Consider the following 17070-nt stretch of genomic DNA (forward strand, 5'->3'; position numbering starts at 1 on the left):
CTATGAGGATTTGCTTCTGCTCTGGACAGTTCCTGTCATGGACAGAAACTGAAATTTTTAATAGACATAACTTACAAATCTATATAATTTTCTGACATTGGTTAATTTGAACAATTTTTCCTCCGGAGTACCCCTTTTAATGTCCAATGCCAATAGGAGAGTACCACCTATTTATTTGGTTTTATACAATTTAACATATTGGGGGAGATTTATCAAACATGGTGTAAAGTAGAACTGTCTTAAGGCCCTATTACACCAACAGATCTGACGACAGATTATCTGCCAAAGATTTGAAGCCAAACCCAGGAACAGACTATAATCAGAGAACAGGTCATAAAGGGAAGACTGGATTTCTCCTCTTTTCAAATCCACTCCTTGGTTTGGCTTCAAATCTTTGGCAGATAATCTGTCGTTAGATCTGTTGGTGGAATAGGGCCTGTAGTTGCCCCTAGCAACCAATCAGATTCCACCTTTCATTCCTCAGACTCTTTAAGAAATGAAAGGTGGAATCTGATTGGTTGCAACTAAGAGAATTTTACTTTACACCAGTTTGATAAATCTCCCCCATTGGTCTATAGAAGGAATTAGACTGTGTCTCTGTAGTTAGATAACCTGTTTCTTAAAGGGTTTTTATTTAGAAAGTGGCATCAAGTTAAACCAACAACCTGCAAAGAATATGCGAACGTGTAAACATCTTCTGACAAGTCAGTGAGACCTGTCAGGAAGTATTATTGGTGGGGACCAGTGAACCAAGACCCCTAGAATAAATGGTATATGACGCTCATACGAGCACTGTACCCCTTCAGCTCCAGTCAGCTTCTAATTCATCCAAGAAAAGCGGATGGCTTTCCTGTTGATGTAAATGGGACTACAATGTTCCATCTGTAATCTCGGAGGGAAGCTGACAGATAGACTGCTATTGCTCTCCATTATGGTGGATGTGGTTTTCCGATGAATGGCATAAATTGTAGAATGAATACTATGATTTATAGGCAGTCTATATACTCTACGTCCTGCAGCTAGTACAATACTTCCTTTGCTGCACTAATAATTAGATTTTTTTGGAAGGGAAAGAAAACAACAATGAAAACCTAATATTAGCCCTGGTTGCCATTATGTAGAACAGCGATGGGGGAGGGGGTTATCTGACTGCTCCCTTTTCGGTCTAGACTGCTATACAGTTCTGTGTTAACATTTTTAATATAGTTTTCTTTCAGGACACGATTGACATGTCGTTGTAATAACAATGGGTGAATATTAAATTTCAACAAGTCTATTGTAGTGTAATATTCTTTAGGCTGCAGGGACCGTGATGGGAGCATTGTTTCCCCCCAGTGCCTCAGTACAATGGTTCTTGTAGTTCTATTGTTTGGCTTATTATATAGGAGTCGTGCCTGTCCATTAATATCTGACTTTAGCGCGGTATCCTCCATACTGCGACTTCAATTTTTAATTTTCATCAAATTTAAATGGCTTTGCCTATTACAAAGTCTCTCCCTTCTGTCCTTTAGAGTTAATAATCATGAACGACATGATTATGTATGGGAACCGGACTGAAGTGCAGCCTGCAGTGAATAATGTAATCTAGTAATGACAGAGTTTGTGCCACCAATAGTACCTGGCTAATAGCATTTCATGCTGTTCCTCTGTACGTAACCAGCCCATTTATATTCATGGATGTAAGATCTGCGAGAAAGATAGATTAATCTGCGACTCCCAAAAGAACCAACACAAGATGAATAGCGGAGTTCCATTAGGTTACAACCTCAGCAGTTTGTCATATCACTATGATCTGGGCCTCTTACTAAATAGGTCTCTGCAGATTAAAAAAAAAAAAATTAGGAAGGGAACACTGTTAGCATAAGTAGCAAGTCCCTGGTTGGTGTCGCTTACAGAAGGTCAGGGGTTAAAAAGAAAATCCTGACATTTCCAATAGTTGTGTTACAGCGACCTCTGCTGGACGCAAGATTGGTGGCATTCTCCGTACCATTTATAGACTTATTAGTTTGGATTTCTTTTAGTGATTTGTACGGGAAGGCTAAATATAATATTTATTGTTCTTTTATCACATTTATTGTGCAAAATATACAGCAAATATAGGTTTTCTCTATAATAAAAAGTAAAAAAAAATTTAAAATATGCTTTTTATATTAAAGGAGTTATGCAGTGAAAATCTTTTTCTTTTCAAATCAACAGGTTTCTGAAAGTTCTACAAATGTGTAATTTACTTCAATTTAAAAATATCAAGTCTTCCTATATTTATCAGCTGCTGTGTGTCCTGCAGGAAATAGTGTTTTCTTTCAGTCTGACACAGTGCTCTCTGCTGTCATCTCTGTCCAATACAGGAACTGTCCAGAGCAGGAGAGGGTTTCTATGGGAATTTGCTACAGCTCTGGACAGTTCCTGACATGGACAGAGGTGGCAGCAGAGAGCACTGTGTCAGACTAAAATGAAAACATCATTTGTTGTAGGACATTCAGATGCTGTTAAGTATGGGAAGACTTGAGATTTTTAAATTACAAATCTATAAAACTTTCTAAAACCAGTTGATTTGAAAAAAGATTTTTTACTGGATAACCCCTTTAATTTCTCAAAGCTTTTAAAATCTATGCTTGCTGCCCTTTCTATTATTGAAACTAAACAATAAGTTTGTTTTATTGAACAAAAGCAAACAGAGATCCTGAAGACAATGTGGAAATAATATAAAACGTGGACAGAAAAATGACAACATTTATAACCCCCCTCAGATCCTGTACTAAGCATGATACAGTATACCATTCTTTCTTGGGTTATCCTTCCTTAGGGGAAGACAGAAAGATACACACAGTACATTGTTTGTATAGTGTTACTATGTAGACCTCCAGTAATATGGTAGAGGTATCATTTTGCATCACGTTTTCCCATCTCGATATTCACTTGATATGCCATATTTGATAAATGTAGGACTTTAAAGACCCCTATTTATCTGGAGATCGATGACCGCAGTCAGATGTAGTCAGAGTTACACCAGTGGGAGCCGACTGCCGGTGTCCTGTCACTCTCTCACTTCCAGGTCTGACCTTAGGTGGCATGTACATGTTCTTTCCGATTCCTGAAGGGCAAGTGCACATATTTTTAATTTGTCTTTGGTCAACACTACTTAAAGGGGTATTCTGCTATGGTAAAATAAAAGTTGAATCATCCCCCTCCTAGAGACTAAGGGCCTTATTATAAGGAGCGATAATTGGCCAAACAAAAATCTGATCGTTTCTTTAGGTCCAGGTTTAAAATCATTGGGTATCAGGTGCATATACTGTAGCTACGTGTAATAGCAATGTGTGGACAACAGCTGGTGTAAAAAAAGAAATAAACATATCTGTCCACATTCACTGACGCCCTGCTAGGTTCGGCACACTCCTGGCACTGTTTGAAGTCACAGGCCGTTCAGCCAATCATGGGGACAGCGTCGTGACACTGCTTCATCCTTCTTGTTTGTCTGCCATTTTGCCACTGCCATACCCCTCCTGCACTGTATCACTTTAGGGCTTGACCCTGACTGCTGGCTATGGTCTTCTGCCCAATCCCCCTGGTCCCCCTGTTACAAAAGGGAAAAAGCTGGTAAACAGCTCAATAGCCTGGTTTTTACCCCTTAATTTTAAGACCAATGTGGACCCCAGAGATGGGGTCTTTATCCATTATTTATGGCCCATCAAGTGGATATGGCAAAAATATCAAGATGGTAATACCCCTTTAACCTTCCTACCCCTTAATGATAATGCAGTGACTCTGCTTAATCTGTCCCAGTCTATGCAGTAGAGCTTACAAGTGAGGAGCAGCTTTTTGTGTCTGCTGGTGTGGAAATCTGGAATGATGTGGAATACTTTAAGATTTTTTTTAGATGTCTATAGCATATAATTTTCTGATGATACAGATTTTGGCATATTTTCATCTGAGAATTTGCTCAGTACTCACACTGAATAATGCCAGATTCTATATCTGTATTTAAAACACAGAAAATATAGGCTAAAAGAAAAATAAACCTGTTTCGTGACATATCTATTATTCTGCACGATTATAACTATATATATATTTCTTTTTTTCAGGTTAATAAATTATGTGGCACTGCCAAGCATAGAGTGTCAAGGTCAGTACGCAATGGAGGCGATACATACATCAACAGGAAAGCATTCAAGGTTAATACGGACAATGGAGAAACCCTGTCTGGAAAACGAAGGTTAGTAAAAATCTACCCATATTACTCCTTGTCATGTCTTGTGGACAAATACATATGTTAGGGGGAAGGGGTGCGCATTACTCAGATCATCCATCAAAGCTTAGGTGGAGGGCATTTGGCAATGTACATGCGACATATTGTCTATTTCTCACCTTCCAAGCTATGAACAGATGCCTTACATATCATGTGGAGAACTTACACAAACATGTTATTTCTTTAGAGGAGAGTAAATGAAGTTTTGGCTAAATGTTGAATGTTGTATAAAGGGTTATGCATTATTTCATATGGGGGCTTGCATGAATGGCAATTATAGAAACAAATTCAGAGTTTTCAGAGCATATTATCTAACCCTTTGAGGACCAAGCCCAAAATGACCCAGTGGACATGATACCATTATTCTATAGGTCAGTCCAAACACAACCATATGCAGGTTTACACAGATTTTCTAATGTTTTAATTTTTTTTTAATAAAATCCTTTTTTTTTGCAATTAAATATTAATAAAATAGCCCTATTGTGACTCTTATAACGGTTTTAGTTTTTCACCTACGAGGCTGTATGGGGTATAATTTTTTTGCACCATGATATCTAGTTTTTAGTGATACCATATTTGTGTAGATCAGACGTTTTAATCACTTTTTATATATTTTTTTATATATAATGTAACAAAAAATCGGTAATGCTGGCACTTTTTTCCCTCTTTTCGTTTACGCCGTTCATCGTATCGGATGGCGTTTGTTATATTTAAATAGATCGCACAATTACGCACGCTACGGTATATAATATGTTTATTTAGTTCATTATTTTTATATGTTTTATTTATATTATGGGATGGGGGGATTTTAACTTATTTTTTGAGGAGGGGCTTTGGGGTATTTATAAAAACTTTTTTTTTCTTTACACATTTTAAGTCAGTGTAATAGGCGCTCTGCTCATTGAGCCTGCCTGTGGTAGACTCAATGAGCAGATAGCCGATCGGACAGCACAAAGGAAGGTAAGAGACCTCCGGTGGTCCGACACAGCGATCGGGACCACAAGAGTTACACTGCAGGGGTCCCGATCGCTAAGTGACAGGGGACTGTCCCTGTCACTTACACTTAAACGCCGCAATTGTGCCACGGCGTCTAAGGGGTTAATGACACGCTGCAGCGTGATCACTGCAGCCTGCCATTAACGGTGAGGGCCCAGCTACTGATTGCAGCCGGCCCCCACCTGCTATGAAGCGCGCTTCATAACACAGGACGTACCTGTACACCCAGGGTTGTCTGAGGACAGGCACCCAAGGCATACAGGTACTTCCTAGGTCATCTAGGGGTTAAACACAGAACTACAGTATGTGACCAGACATATGACATAAAAATGTTGACAAAAAGCATGTAGACAATGGTCTAGGAGAGAGAATTTCTGGTTTTGGCACAGAAACTGCAGTGACAGTTTTCCCCCAAAACATCTGTGTTTCTAGCTGTGTGTCTCTAGCCTTAAAGCGACTCTGTACCCACAATCTGACCCCCCCCCCAACCCGCTTGTACCTTCGGATAGCTGCTTTTAATTCAAGATCTGTCCTGGGTTCTGTCCGGCAGGTGATGCAGTTATTGTCCTTAAAAACAACTTTTAAACTTGCAGCCCTTTGTCAAATTGGCGTGGCCTAGAGTGTGTGCCCTAGGATTGCGACGTCCCTCTGTCCCTCCTCCCCGCCCTCCTCATCATTAGTAATGCCCCTGAGCAGGATTTCTCCTATTCATCACCTGTCTGAACACTGCACAGGTGCCTTAATGATCCACCACATGTGCAGTGTTCAGACCGGTGATGAATAGGAGAAATTGTTCTAGGAGCATTCCTAATGATGAAGAGGGTGGGGAGGAGGGACTGCCCTGTTCAAGCACCTTGTTAAAGGGTGGGGAGGATGTAACTGCCCTGTTCAAGCACTACCTACCATCCTTAGTGAGGATAAAACAGAAAAAGTTTCAAAGTTCCCAATTCCACTAGTGTGTAACCAATTCTTTAATCTCTATTGCCTTTCCAAGAATAAAAGCACCAAACATATACAAGAGTCAATGCATTGTGGCTACTCCTGGTGATCTTATTCATGGTCATACTACCATAACACCTTGTGCTCCATATAAAGGGGTAGTAATCACTTGAAGTGTAGTGAGGTCTGAGGCATATAACAATACCTGCAAAGTGTTTGCAGTCCTGACTTTGTTGCGTTCTGTGTCTGTGTTCAGCTATCATTGCAGATTATGGGGTCAATGAAGTCAGTGGTGTGTAGCAGACAGTATCATTTATAACCACTCCATAAAACATGCCGTCCCTACAAATCTAAGCAATAAAAACATTTGGCCTCATGGCAGAAACGGCCCTGCCTATCCCTTCTAGCAAGAGTTAAAGCAATGTGAATAGGATTTTAAAGCGACTCTGTACCCACAATCTGACCCCGCCAAACCACTTGTACCTTCGGATAGCTGCTTTTAATCCAAGATCTGTCCTAGGGTCCGTTCGGCAGGTGATGCAGTTATTGTCCTAAAAAACAACTTTTAGACTTGCAGCCCCGTGCCCAATAGGAGTATCTGTGCCCTAACTTTGCACCACCCCTCCGTTCCTCCTCCCCACACTCTTCATCATTAGGAATGCCACTGAAACATTTTCTCCTGAACATTCCTAATGAAGAGGAGGGCGGGAAGGAGAGACAGAGAGGGTGTGCCAGTCTAATGCATACACAATCTAAGCCCCGGCCATTGGGCACGGTGGATGCCAGTTTAAAAGTCCTTTTTTATCACAATAACCACATCACTTGCCGCACAGACCCCAGGATAGATCTTGGATTAAAAGCAGCTATCCGAAGGTACAAGTGGTTTGGGGGGGAACACATTGTGGGTACAGACTCACTTTAAATAGCCACTGCCAATAAGAAAACCTTTTGATATGTCATAGTGACATATCAAAAGTTTTGATCAATTTGAGTGTTTAGACCAGCAATGTGTTCATGCTGTACGTTCATGTGATCAATTTGGATAGATCAATAGTAATTGAAGCTATTTTTTTGTGTACATTTTCTGCAAAATTGGCTTTGTGCCCAGTCTTATTGGCAAAGATTGGAGCCAGATAGATTTTTTCCTAAACAGCTGACTAGTTAATATCTAGCAGCTGCATAGTCCCCTGCCTTCTGCTGGAATATACTGTACAACTACAGGACTGAGAATAAGTGTTCTACATTAAGCCCACCTTATTTCCCCTACTGTGCCCCACATATTACCAACCCACATCTTTGAATGACCATTATTACACAAAATTCTATTTAATGATCATAATTATTAATCTATAACTAGCACAGGGGATCTAATGTTATTGTTAAATGACAGACTGTCATGGCACCATGGACTGTGCCACCTGTGGATGGCAACCTGCATGCAGGATATGGGACAGGGAGGAGGAGAAACTAGGACTGCTTAAATTGGAACGTGGAAATAATTGGCTGCTGTTTTACAGTTTAAGTAGGAAGGAGACAGATTGTCACAGAACGGGGTAAAACAACTTCAAGGAAAAGGTTAGAGTCTTGATATTTGTAAAAAAAATAAAAAATAAAAATAGAATTTGGAAAAGAAGAAAGAAGTTTGAAGGAGGATTGGAAAGGCGGATGAAGCAAAATGATAGTGAAGGAAAGAGTCAGGAGGACTGAAAAAATCCTACAACAAAATGGAATTATTAGAGCACTGATTGTTCTCTTTTGGAACCCGCCATCGAGTAACATTTATTTAAAAAAAACAAAACAAAAAAAACAATGTAAAATTGCAAAAATGTTGGAATAAATATAAGCATTCCAATATACATAATAATATCCCTGCTATTGCTTCCCATTGTGAAAGCGTGATATGAGTCAATTCAAGAAATCGAAATGACAAATACTTTACAACACAAATGGCCAATGATAACATTATCCCCTACAGCTCTCAGTGAGAAAGACAGACGCTCGGAACTTACTGTTCTGTTGCTTTCCCATAGGTATGGTGAGAAGAATAATAGCTGAAGCCTAAAGAAAAGCACAACTAGGTAGTCTGTTTTTTTTCTCTCCCCTTAAAAACCCATTAAGTGTACATTCACACTTACCGGATCCGCAGAGTATTTTCTGCAGCAGATCCGCAGCAGATTTCATTTAAATAACTGAACACAGCATCAAATCTGCACTATCAAATCTGCTGCAGATCCTGTAGGTGTGAACGCACCCTCAAGGTACGTTCACACGGTACGTGTGAACTTACCCTAAATAAATATTTACAGTTAGAGAATGAAGAAATGAACTCTCACAAGGTATAAAATATATCTTGGTATTATTTCATCCTTATTAAATGCTTGGTCCAAACCCACAGAGTGACATTGGATGACAGATGCTCCATATTCTGCTTATGGAGCCACCAAGATATTACATTAATCTTATACAACAGATGTCACACTTGTAAACCCTGTGTGTAGGTCACTGGAAGAGAAACACAAACCAGTCAGGCGTGTGCGATACTGGCAAGAATTACGACTATAGCGGGAAGCTTCTGGTTTTAACATTTTTTTCTTTAACGTGGAATATATATGTACATACATTTTCAAACAGTCATTTTTAGACAAAAACGTTGCTGTAAAATGCAAATTACATCCATAGTTTGCATGTTACAGACGTGTTTTCACTCCAAAATAACCCCCCCCCCCCCAAATTAAAACCTTTGCTTCTCAATGATGATTCAAAATGACAGCCATCCAAAAAGATGGCCTAAATATGGCCACAAAAAGACATTGTGTGAACATAGCCCAAAACAGATGTATCTAGATTTAGGCATCACTTTTAATCCCAGTCCTATAGATAGGATTCATAGGTCAAAAATGTTCTGCAACCTCTACCTATATTCAGACTGAAAACCCACATACACAAACCCAATGATTGAGGACTTTTGGACTATCTTGGTTATTCAGACAGTGACCATAATGTGGTGTCCCACCATTTGTTTCTGCTTGTAGTTACACCCTTCGCAAAAGCCTGTACTTAATGTAAGTAAGTGGTGATGAAGTAGTGTTGAAGTTTTGCCACAAGATGCCGCTATTGCGAGTGTATATATTTAGCTGATGCACAGCTGCAGAGCTGTAAGAGTTATTGTTTGTTAAAATGTCACATGGATCTGTAGACCAATGAGTGTGTTCTCTTCTTCTGTCCTATCTCTTCTCCCTTTACTTTTTGTGTATGCACTCTTTACCCATTCACAGCACACCTTATAAAGGGCTGTAGCTAGGAAGTCACGTGAGTAGAGGAAGTGTAGTGGTCTTTTGTCATCGGGCTCTGTAGAGAAAGGACACAAACCAGAAGGCTCTCTACAGCAGTCTAGTTGGGCCCTGGCCCTCTACCAGGTCCCCAGTCTCAGTGTGCAGTCCAGAAGCAGACTCAGGCACATGAAGCTAACCTTTCCTTCTTCAGTAACTCCACTCGACACTATGCAGTGTTAACCCTTTCCTAGAGAGGACAAGTCAGAGATCATTTCAACCCACGCCGTGGACTAGGAGAGTCACAGTGCAAGACAGTATCCACAAAAGCAGAAGGCTAGGAACTGATCTGAATAGAGCAAAGTTGCTTGAAGCCTGTAAACTCTATCTCGCAGCGCAGGTGTCAGCAGGGAACCCTCAGCATTCCCAGATAACAAGGTCTTGGGCTTCACCCACTAGGACGGGTCCCCCGACACTGGTAGAGAGGTGGTTCATTCCGACAAGAGTAGATGCTTGGGCACAAGTATTCTCTCTCAAGTATTCTTCTATTTCTACCTCATCCTCCAACATCCCGGCAGAGCATAGAACTAATTAGGTTGGGACTCTCACAACATCCTCCTCTCTACTTCTCCGACTATACACTCTCAGCACGCAACTCAGTTCACACGACTGTACTACTTCTCCTCCGCTCACTACAGATCTGGATCGAAACTTGTCAAGTGTCGTATCAAGTATAACGTGTTGTTTCAAGGTAAAGCTGTGTGACCTGCTGTACATACACATTCTCCAAGTAAAGCAGACCTTATTTATGGTAAAGAGACTCTGTGATTTCTCCCTCCACACCAGCACAGTGCACAAACATTCCTTGAGTTCTCTCCCCTGTCTGTGGGTGGCAGTGCTCATAGTCCAGGTGGGTCATTACTCCACTCCGGACCACCGTGACTACTACCCAAGGGACCCCACAACAGCCCGGCAAGTCAGTGACCACAGGGGGACAAGGTATAATCGCCCTTTAAAATAAAAGCAGGTGTGCCACCATACCTGTGTGCCCAAACGCCACTGGCGTCACAACATATCATCACTGGGCCCGGCTATATCTCGGCCAACCACCATAGAGCTGGCATCACACTTTACCATCTGGCAAGTGACCGGCCATACCTCTGCCACACCACCGCAGGGGCACACCACAATAACACCTCCTCCTCTTCCATACTTGATCCTGCATGGAGCTCAGCTTTCAGGAGTCAATTAAACAGTAATAGGGATAGGAGGGGGAGTAATGGAGTGAGGAGGCATTTATAGCTCATTGCTTTGTATTGGGCTATTCACATGTTCAGTGTTTTTTTTACTGATCTCCAATCCTTTCCATTTAAAAATAGGACATGTCATAACTTGGAACAGAAGCACTGCATGGTTTCCCCATAGAAATCAATGTTTAGATGCATATGATGTAATCAATGTAATTTTAAATGCTTTAAATAGATCCGTGTGACGGATGCAAAATGGCAGCAAAACGGATGTAAGCATGGACTGTTTTGCACGGATCACAGAGGTAGCTAGCAGACTACATTCACTGACCAGGAAAAACACTGAACGTGTGAATGCATCCACATATTTTCATTGCATAAAAACACAGAAAACAGCTCACCGCAATGGCAAGATACAAACCCAATACAGACATGAAAATCACTGAAAGCAGCCCCAGGTTTGCAACAATGGCCGTGAATTAATGACAGCGGACGATCGCATTAAACTCTATGGAATCCTGGCCAGAGTGTATACACTTCGTATACACTCTGGCCGGAATTCCATGCAGCCGCACAAAAAACTGACATGTCAATTTTGTGCAGCTGCTATTTGTGTCTTACAGCATGTAAATGTGGCCCTAGAAGGCATTCTAGCTTGTAGCAGATCAGGAGCTTGGAAAAGCCTCTCTGACACTGTTCACTGGAGAATAAAAGCATTTTTCTGTGTTATGGAAGCACAGACAAATTTACCAAAGGTACCATGTGTCTCCCTGAGCTAAGCTAATAGCTATCCAACAGTGTCAGCAGTCAGTTTGGAACATAAATTGCAGCGGACAAATTCCCTTTAAAGTGTGGCAAAATTTTTATGTACCAAGGTCACGCCCCCTTTCTTTTCCAAATTGCCCAAAATTAAATAAAGAAAATTCCCAGACAATTACATTTTATTTACAAAAGGACGCTGGTTGACCTCAGGGAGATCAACCAAAACACCGCAGAGACACCATCACGTGTCTCAACGTCAGTGTATTCTAGAACATTGCCCCCTTGGAAATCGAATATGCAATTACATTTTGTTTGGCATATGATGTTGGAGGAAAGCATGTTGAATTTCAACGCCCAATACTTTTGTTCTTCCATATCTAATCATTATTAGTGTCTGTCTATATAAGGAGGCGGCCACATTCCCCCGAAATGTTCCCGAAGTGGGAACATAGCCTTAGGGTATGTGCACACTTCGGAATCTGCACGGATAATATCCAATGGATCTTGCTGCACACTCCCACTTGACTCTCCATAGTCTCCATTCTATGCTCAGGTGGACTCTGCTGTCCAGCCAAAGAATTAACATGTCAATTCTTTATTCAGACAACAGAATATGCCTGAGCATAGAATGGAGTCTATGGGACGGGTGGAGTTTCAAGAGGAAGTGTGCAGGGGCAATCAGCGGAATCCGCAGGATACCGTAGTGTGCACATAGCCTTAATCAGCACCAGGACTACACAATAAATTTTAGCTGATTTTGAGATGTCTTTTTGCCTGTGTGAACACACCCTTACAGAATCATCTCTTCTGGCTCTCAGTGCAGTTATTCCACAGTTGCATGCACAAACCAATCTATGGAAATTGTATGTTTCATATTATTATGTATCAAGCTTGTCTGAGCTTAAAAACTGCAACATTTCAGTCTAATATACTGTGTAATATCATTGGTAACTGCAGACTAACCATCGGGGCAGGGGGGTCCATGTTGGTACCATAAGAAAGATACAGTAGCCTGCACACATTCATTTCAAATCAATAAACTATAACGTGACCCCAAAGACGAATCTCAACGGAGTCCCTTTAACGCTCTTCATCGAGCATCTGCTAACCTGACATTTCTAACTGTGTTTGTTGTTCTTTTAGGGAGTTTGTATTGAAGCTGAAAGCCTATAGTCATTTTTATGGCAGCCTGCCCGCACTCGTCTGTCGTCACACCACTGTGGCTGAAAACGACACCTCCTGCTGGAACGGACAGGAAATCGTTGAGAGGTAATTATTTGCAATGCTAGGCATGTGTATTACCCTATGTATGCCATGTTCTCCTTCTAGGACTGGCTTCATGAAATTACTTGATCGTAACCGTTTAGCTTTCATCTTTTCCTTTTTTAAAATACTTCTTAATAATATTTTGCTAGTTGGTCTTAGCAAATCTCTATTTTAGCACCATCGGTTATGTGTAATGATCTATCAGCATGTGGGGGCACAGCCCATAATTAAGGGAAATTGAGGGGTAGCCTAGCTAATAGTCAGTGACTGTGCGTGTAGGACGGAGAGCTGCGGGGACCGAAAAAGTTTGAGAGAAATAGCCTGAGTTTGCCAAACAGTTAAATTATAGTCTTCAGAAGCTGGAATACATATTTCCTTTCCTGCAGTCATCTGAGGGAAATGCTGTAAGTGGCTGCCTACTAGGTGTAATTATAGATGGGGATATTTGTTTTACTGTATCTATGCGAAACCCTTGGCAATACTCTTTTTGTTCCAACAAATCCAACATAAAAAAATCGAGTAACTTTGCAAGAAGCTGTGGTTACAAATCTCCTAGAGTTTTTGCCTAAATCTCTTATGCAGACCTACTGATGCAGGGGCTGTTCCATGGTGACTGTAGACGGACTATGGCAGTGATGGTGAACCTTTCTGAGCACGAGTGCCCACACTGCAACCCCACACCTACTAATTTATCTCAAAGTGCCAACACAGCAATTTGACCTTAAAGCGAATGTTCACAGGTGTTTTTTTTTCACTAACTGGTTGGTGCTGGCATGGAGATCCAGATGGCATGGTCCATTTTTTAAAACGCTGCCCGGTTCCCATACTTGGAGCCAGTTTCTTCATGTGCAGTACCCCTCTCTATGCATTGGGGGCGGGCCTGGCGCCCCTAGTCGAATGATATCCCCTCCCCTTTGTGACGTGCCTCCATTAGAATCAAGCCTTGCCTTGTCACATTCTTCCCCATCTGCCTGGGCCATAATGAAGACTTCCCCAAGATATGACTTGTCGCTACAAAATCTGTCAGGCACACATTTTAGGATCCTCGCTCACACCACCCTCATTTCTATACAAATTTCCAATATGCATGGGCTCTTCTGTGCTCTCATATAGTAGGTATAGCTCTGTGCCTCATATCGTGTTAAGTTCCCTTTATGCTCCATACAAGTATTAGACTTCTCTGTTCATCCGCCACACAGTAGATAGCCCCCTCTTTAAAGCCCCCATACAGTAGGCCCTTCGCTTTGCTCTTGCAATAAAGTAGATAGCCTCCATACAGTAGATTCCCATTTGCTGCTCATAAACTGTAGATGCCACCCATCCCCTGTGTTGTTTCCATACTATAGATGCCCCCATCCCCTCCTGTGATGCTGCCATACTGTAGATGTCCCCATCCCCTCCTGTGCTGCCCCCATACTGTAAATGCCCCCATCCCCCGTGCTGCCTCCATACTGTGGATGCCCCCTATTCCTCCCATGCTACTGCGGTGCCCGGGCCCCTAGGGGCCACTCCGCTGAGAGGTGTTGTTGCGGGCAGGAACCGGGGCAGCTGCTAGCTAGAGGGTTGTCACGGTTTAGGCACAAGGGATCACAGCTGGGAACCGGGCTCCTGACCGAGCGGAGACTAGGCATGCGATTCTTCATTGTCCTTAGTCAGGGCACCAATTATCACACCAATGCCAAGGTTCAGAAACAACGGTAGTTGTATATTTATTGTAACGGTGATAACTAGTAGCAACAGTCTCTCCGGATGCAACCGGGAACAAGGCAATCTTGAATAAGGCAGAGTAATGGGTGATGCTGCAATAGGCTGTGGGCGTGGCGTGCCGGATGATGGGAGTAGTAGTGATACTTAAGATGAGATGCTGGGTGTAATAAATCTGAAATGGATACTTGCGATAGATGAATTGAGATGATGAGAAGGATAACTGGAAGCTACACCCAGATGAGAATCTTGAATACTTGAGACAGTGGACTGTAGCAGCAGAGCACACACAGGCCTCTCCTGCGGTAGGAGATAGGGCTCAGAAGAGCAACACTCCCTATCCCCTGAAAGGTAGGAGACAGGACTCAGGAACAGCAGAGCAACACACCCTATCCCCTGGAAGGTAGGAGACAGGACTGAGGTGGAACAGGAAGTCACATGGTAACCCCAGCCAAAGCTCGATGATCATTGGGGCTACCATGGCAACAGGGCACAGTCACGTGATACACCAGCCTTTGCATCATCACCATTAAGACATATACAGAAGAATATACATGGAATATGAGCATAGCAGTAAACCGGAATACTGCAGGGGGTTACACAATACACAGTTGCAGTGGACCATAGCTTTCCAGAACAGGAATGGTTATAACAAAGATGTAGAGATAAAGTGACAGACAAATACTCTGTTCTGGGACACTGCACTACCCCCATACTATAGATGCCCCCATCCCTCCCCTGTGCTGCTCCCACACTAAAAATGCCTCCTATCCCCCCATACTGCCCCCATACTGTAGATGCCCCTTATTCCCCCTGTGCTGCCCCCATACTGTAGATGTCCCCATCCCCCCTGTGCTGTTCCCATACTGTAAATGCCCCCTATGCCCCCATACTGTAGATGCCCCCTCCCCCGTGCTGCTCCCACACTGTAGATGTCCCCACCCCCCTAACCAAAAAAACTGACATTGGGTACCATAATAATTTGTCAACATGACATAACACTGGTAATGTGGAGCTGAATCTAGAATACATCATCAATATATATTAACCAGCAATAAATGCAATATAGAGAAACCAGTATAAAACCAAATACCCTACATAAATACAGTCCTCAGGGCAGACCACCTAAATTACCTTAAATTATTACTAACAGCCCAAACTCTAGAAACTTACACATAGCAGCTCACACTCTCCTCCTCTGTGGATCTTTGCTTCTCCACTCTCTGGCTTACAGAATAACCTTATACTCTTTTTTTATACTTACAGACCCCCTAAATAAACTCAAACCCTATAGCAGACCCTGTCTATAAACTCAGATCCCACAGTCTCCTAAACAAATAGACCCTAGACCAGACACCTAAAATAAGTAAAGACCTTAGATCAGACTACAGAAACTTACAGGCAGCAGCTGAGACTCTCCTTCTGTGCGGATTCTTGCTGCTTCACTACCTGGATTCAGGGCCTATACTGATACGGTCATGTGATTATATTTGTGCAGGTCCTGTGTTTTTAAAATTGCATTGTCAAAAAGTCTAGGCTATACTTAAGTTATCCATTGATGAGTATTTTAAAAGCTACAGATACTGAAGCTGATTCAAGTTTGGGCGCAGAGTAATACATGTGGTCATTAGTGACACCTAGTGGATAATTCATTCCTAGCAGCTTTGTTGCCTGATGTCTCCTCTTTGTATACAAATCTTTTATCTTACTTTAAGAATAATGTGTAATGCCGCTGCTAATCCTGTGACACTGGCCAGACCTACAAGCAGCGTTCTTGCAGGCTTACCCGTCACCTTGTCTATGGTGAGATGTTCAATCGGGGGTTAATCTCATCTCGCATTATGCAAATCTGCAGCCGTCAGTGACCTTCAGTACATATGACAAAACTTTCTGTTTTAATGACTGTTACATTATCCAGAGACAAGAGTGAAATCATTTACTTCTTAAGTCCCGATTCATTCTTCATATTTAAGTCACATAAATTCCCAGCACTATTAGGGAGGAATCAGCTGGAGTATATATCAGTGTCTCGGCGGTAAGTAACCTTAGGTATTAATTAACCTGTACTTACTAAGCTGACCCCAGCCACTACAGGGACTGCAAAATGTCAGCAGATCATTTTTTAAAAATTACTCATGCTTGCAGGATATGCATCCATTATCATGACTAACCAGGCCTGGGGTCCTGGGCGACCTCTATCTGTCCAGCAGACGGATCCATTTAGGGATGTTCTTCATCTCATTTTATGTGCGTTTAAAGTTAGCTTTTTCTCTTCATTTTAATAGAAGCTAAGAACGTCTGTGTTAAATCACCAGATCAGCTGTAACAACGTGTTTTAGAGGTTGTATGCCTACCTAGAAATCCTCCAGACACGCTGACTTCTTATGTCATAACCCCAATTACTGCACCATATCCCACTTTAAGGGTGACTGCATGAACAGAAACAGTGTTTGCCTAAAGCAAGGTTGTTACCAGGTGGGACCCTCCCTCCCTCCCCCCCCCCCCCTTTCTATGCCTGGTAATTTTTACATTTCTGGTGGGCAAAATTCTAAAGGATTATAAAATTGTATATTTTTTTAAAGCAGGCATTTTAAGAAAATTAAGTTTAGAACATATATTTTTTTATTCTTAATTCTAAAGC

General features: G+C 41.9%; 1 protein-coding gene across 2 annotated transcripts in view; it reads left to right on the plus strand.

Annotated features, from left to right (window-relative positions):
- The window catches only part of GPC3 (glypican 3), a 329376-nt gene that overhangs the window by 170492 nt on the left and 141814 nt on the right, over window positions 1–17070 (plus strand). For both annotated transcript variants that reach the window (XM_069943175.1, XM_069943176.1), the window contains exons 4-5: window positions 4083–4213; window positions 12603–12728. In XM_069943175.1, coding sequence (XP_069799276.1) covers window positions 4083–4213; window positions 12603–12728 — 257 coding nt within the window. The remainder of the gene's footprint in view (window positions 1–4082; window positions 4214–12602; window positions 12729–17070) is intronic.

Source organism: Dendropsophus ebraccatus, chromosome 10, assembly GCF_027789765.1.
Source record: "Dendropsophus ebraccatus isolate aDenEbr1 chromosome 10, aDenEbr1.pat, whole genome shotgun sequence".
Taxonomy (NCBI): Eukaryota; Metazoa; Chordata; class Amphibia; order Anura; family Hylidae; genus Dendropsophus; species Dendropsophus ebraccatus.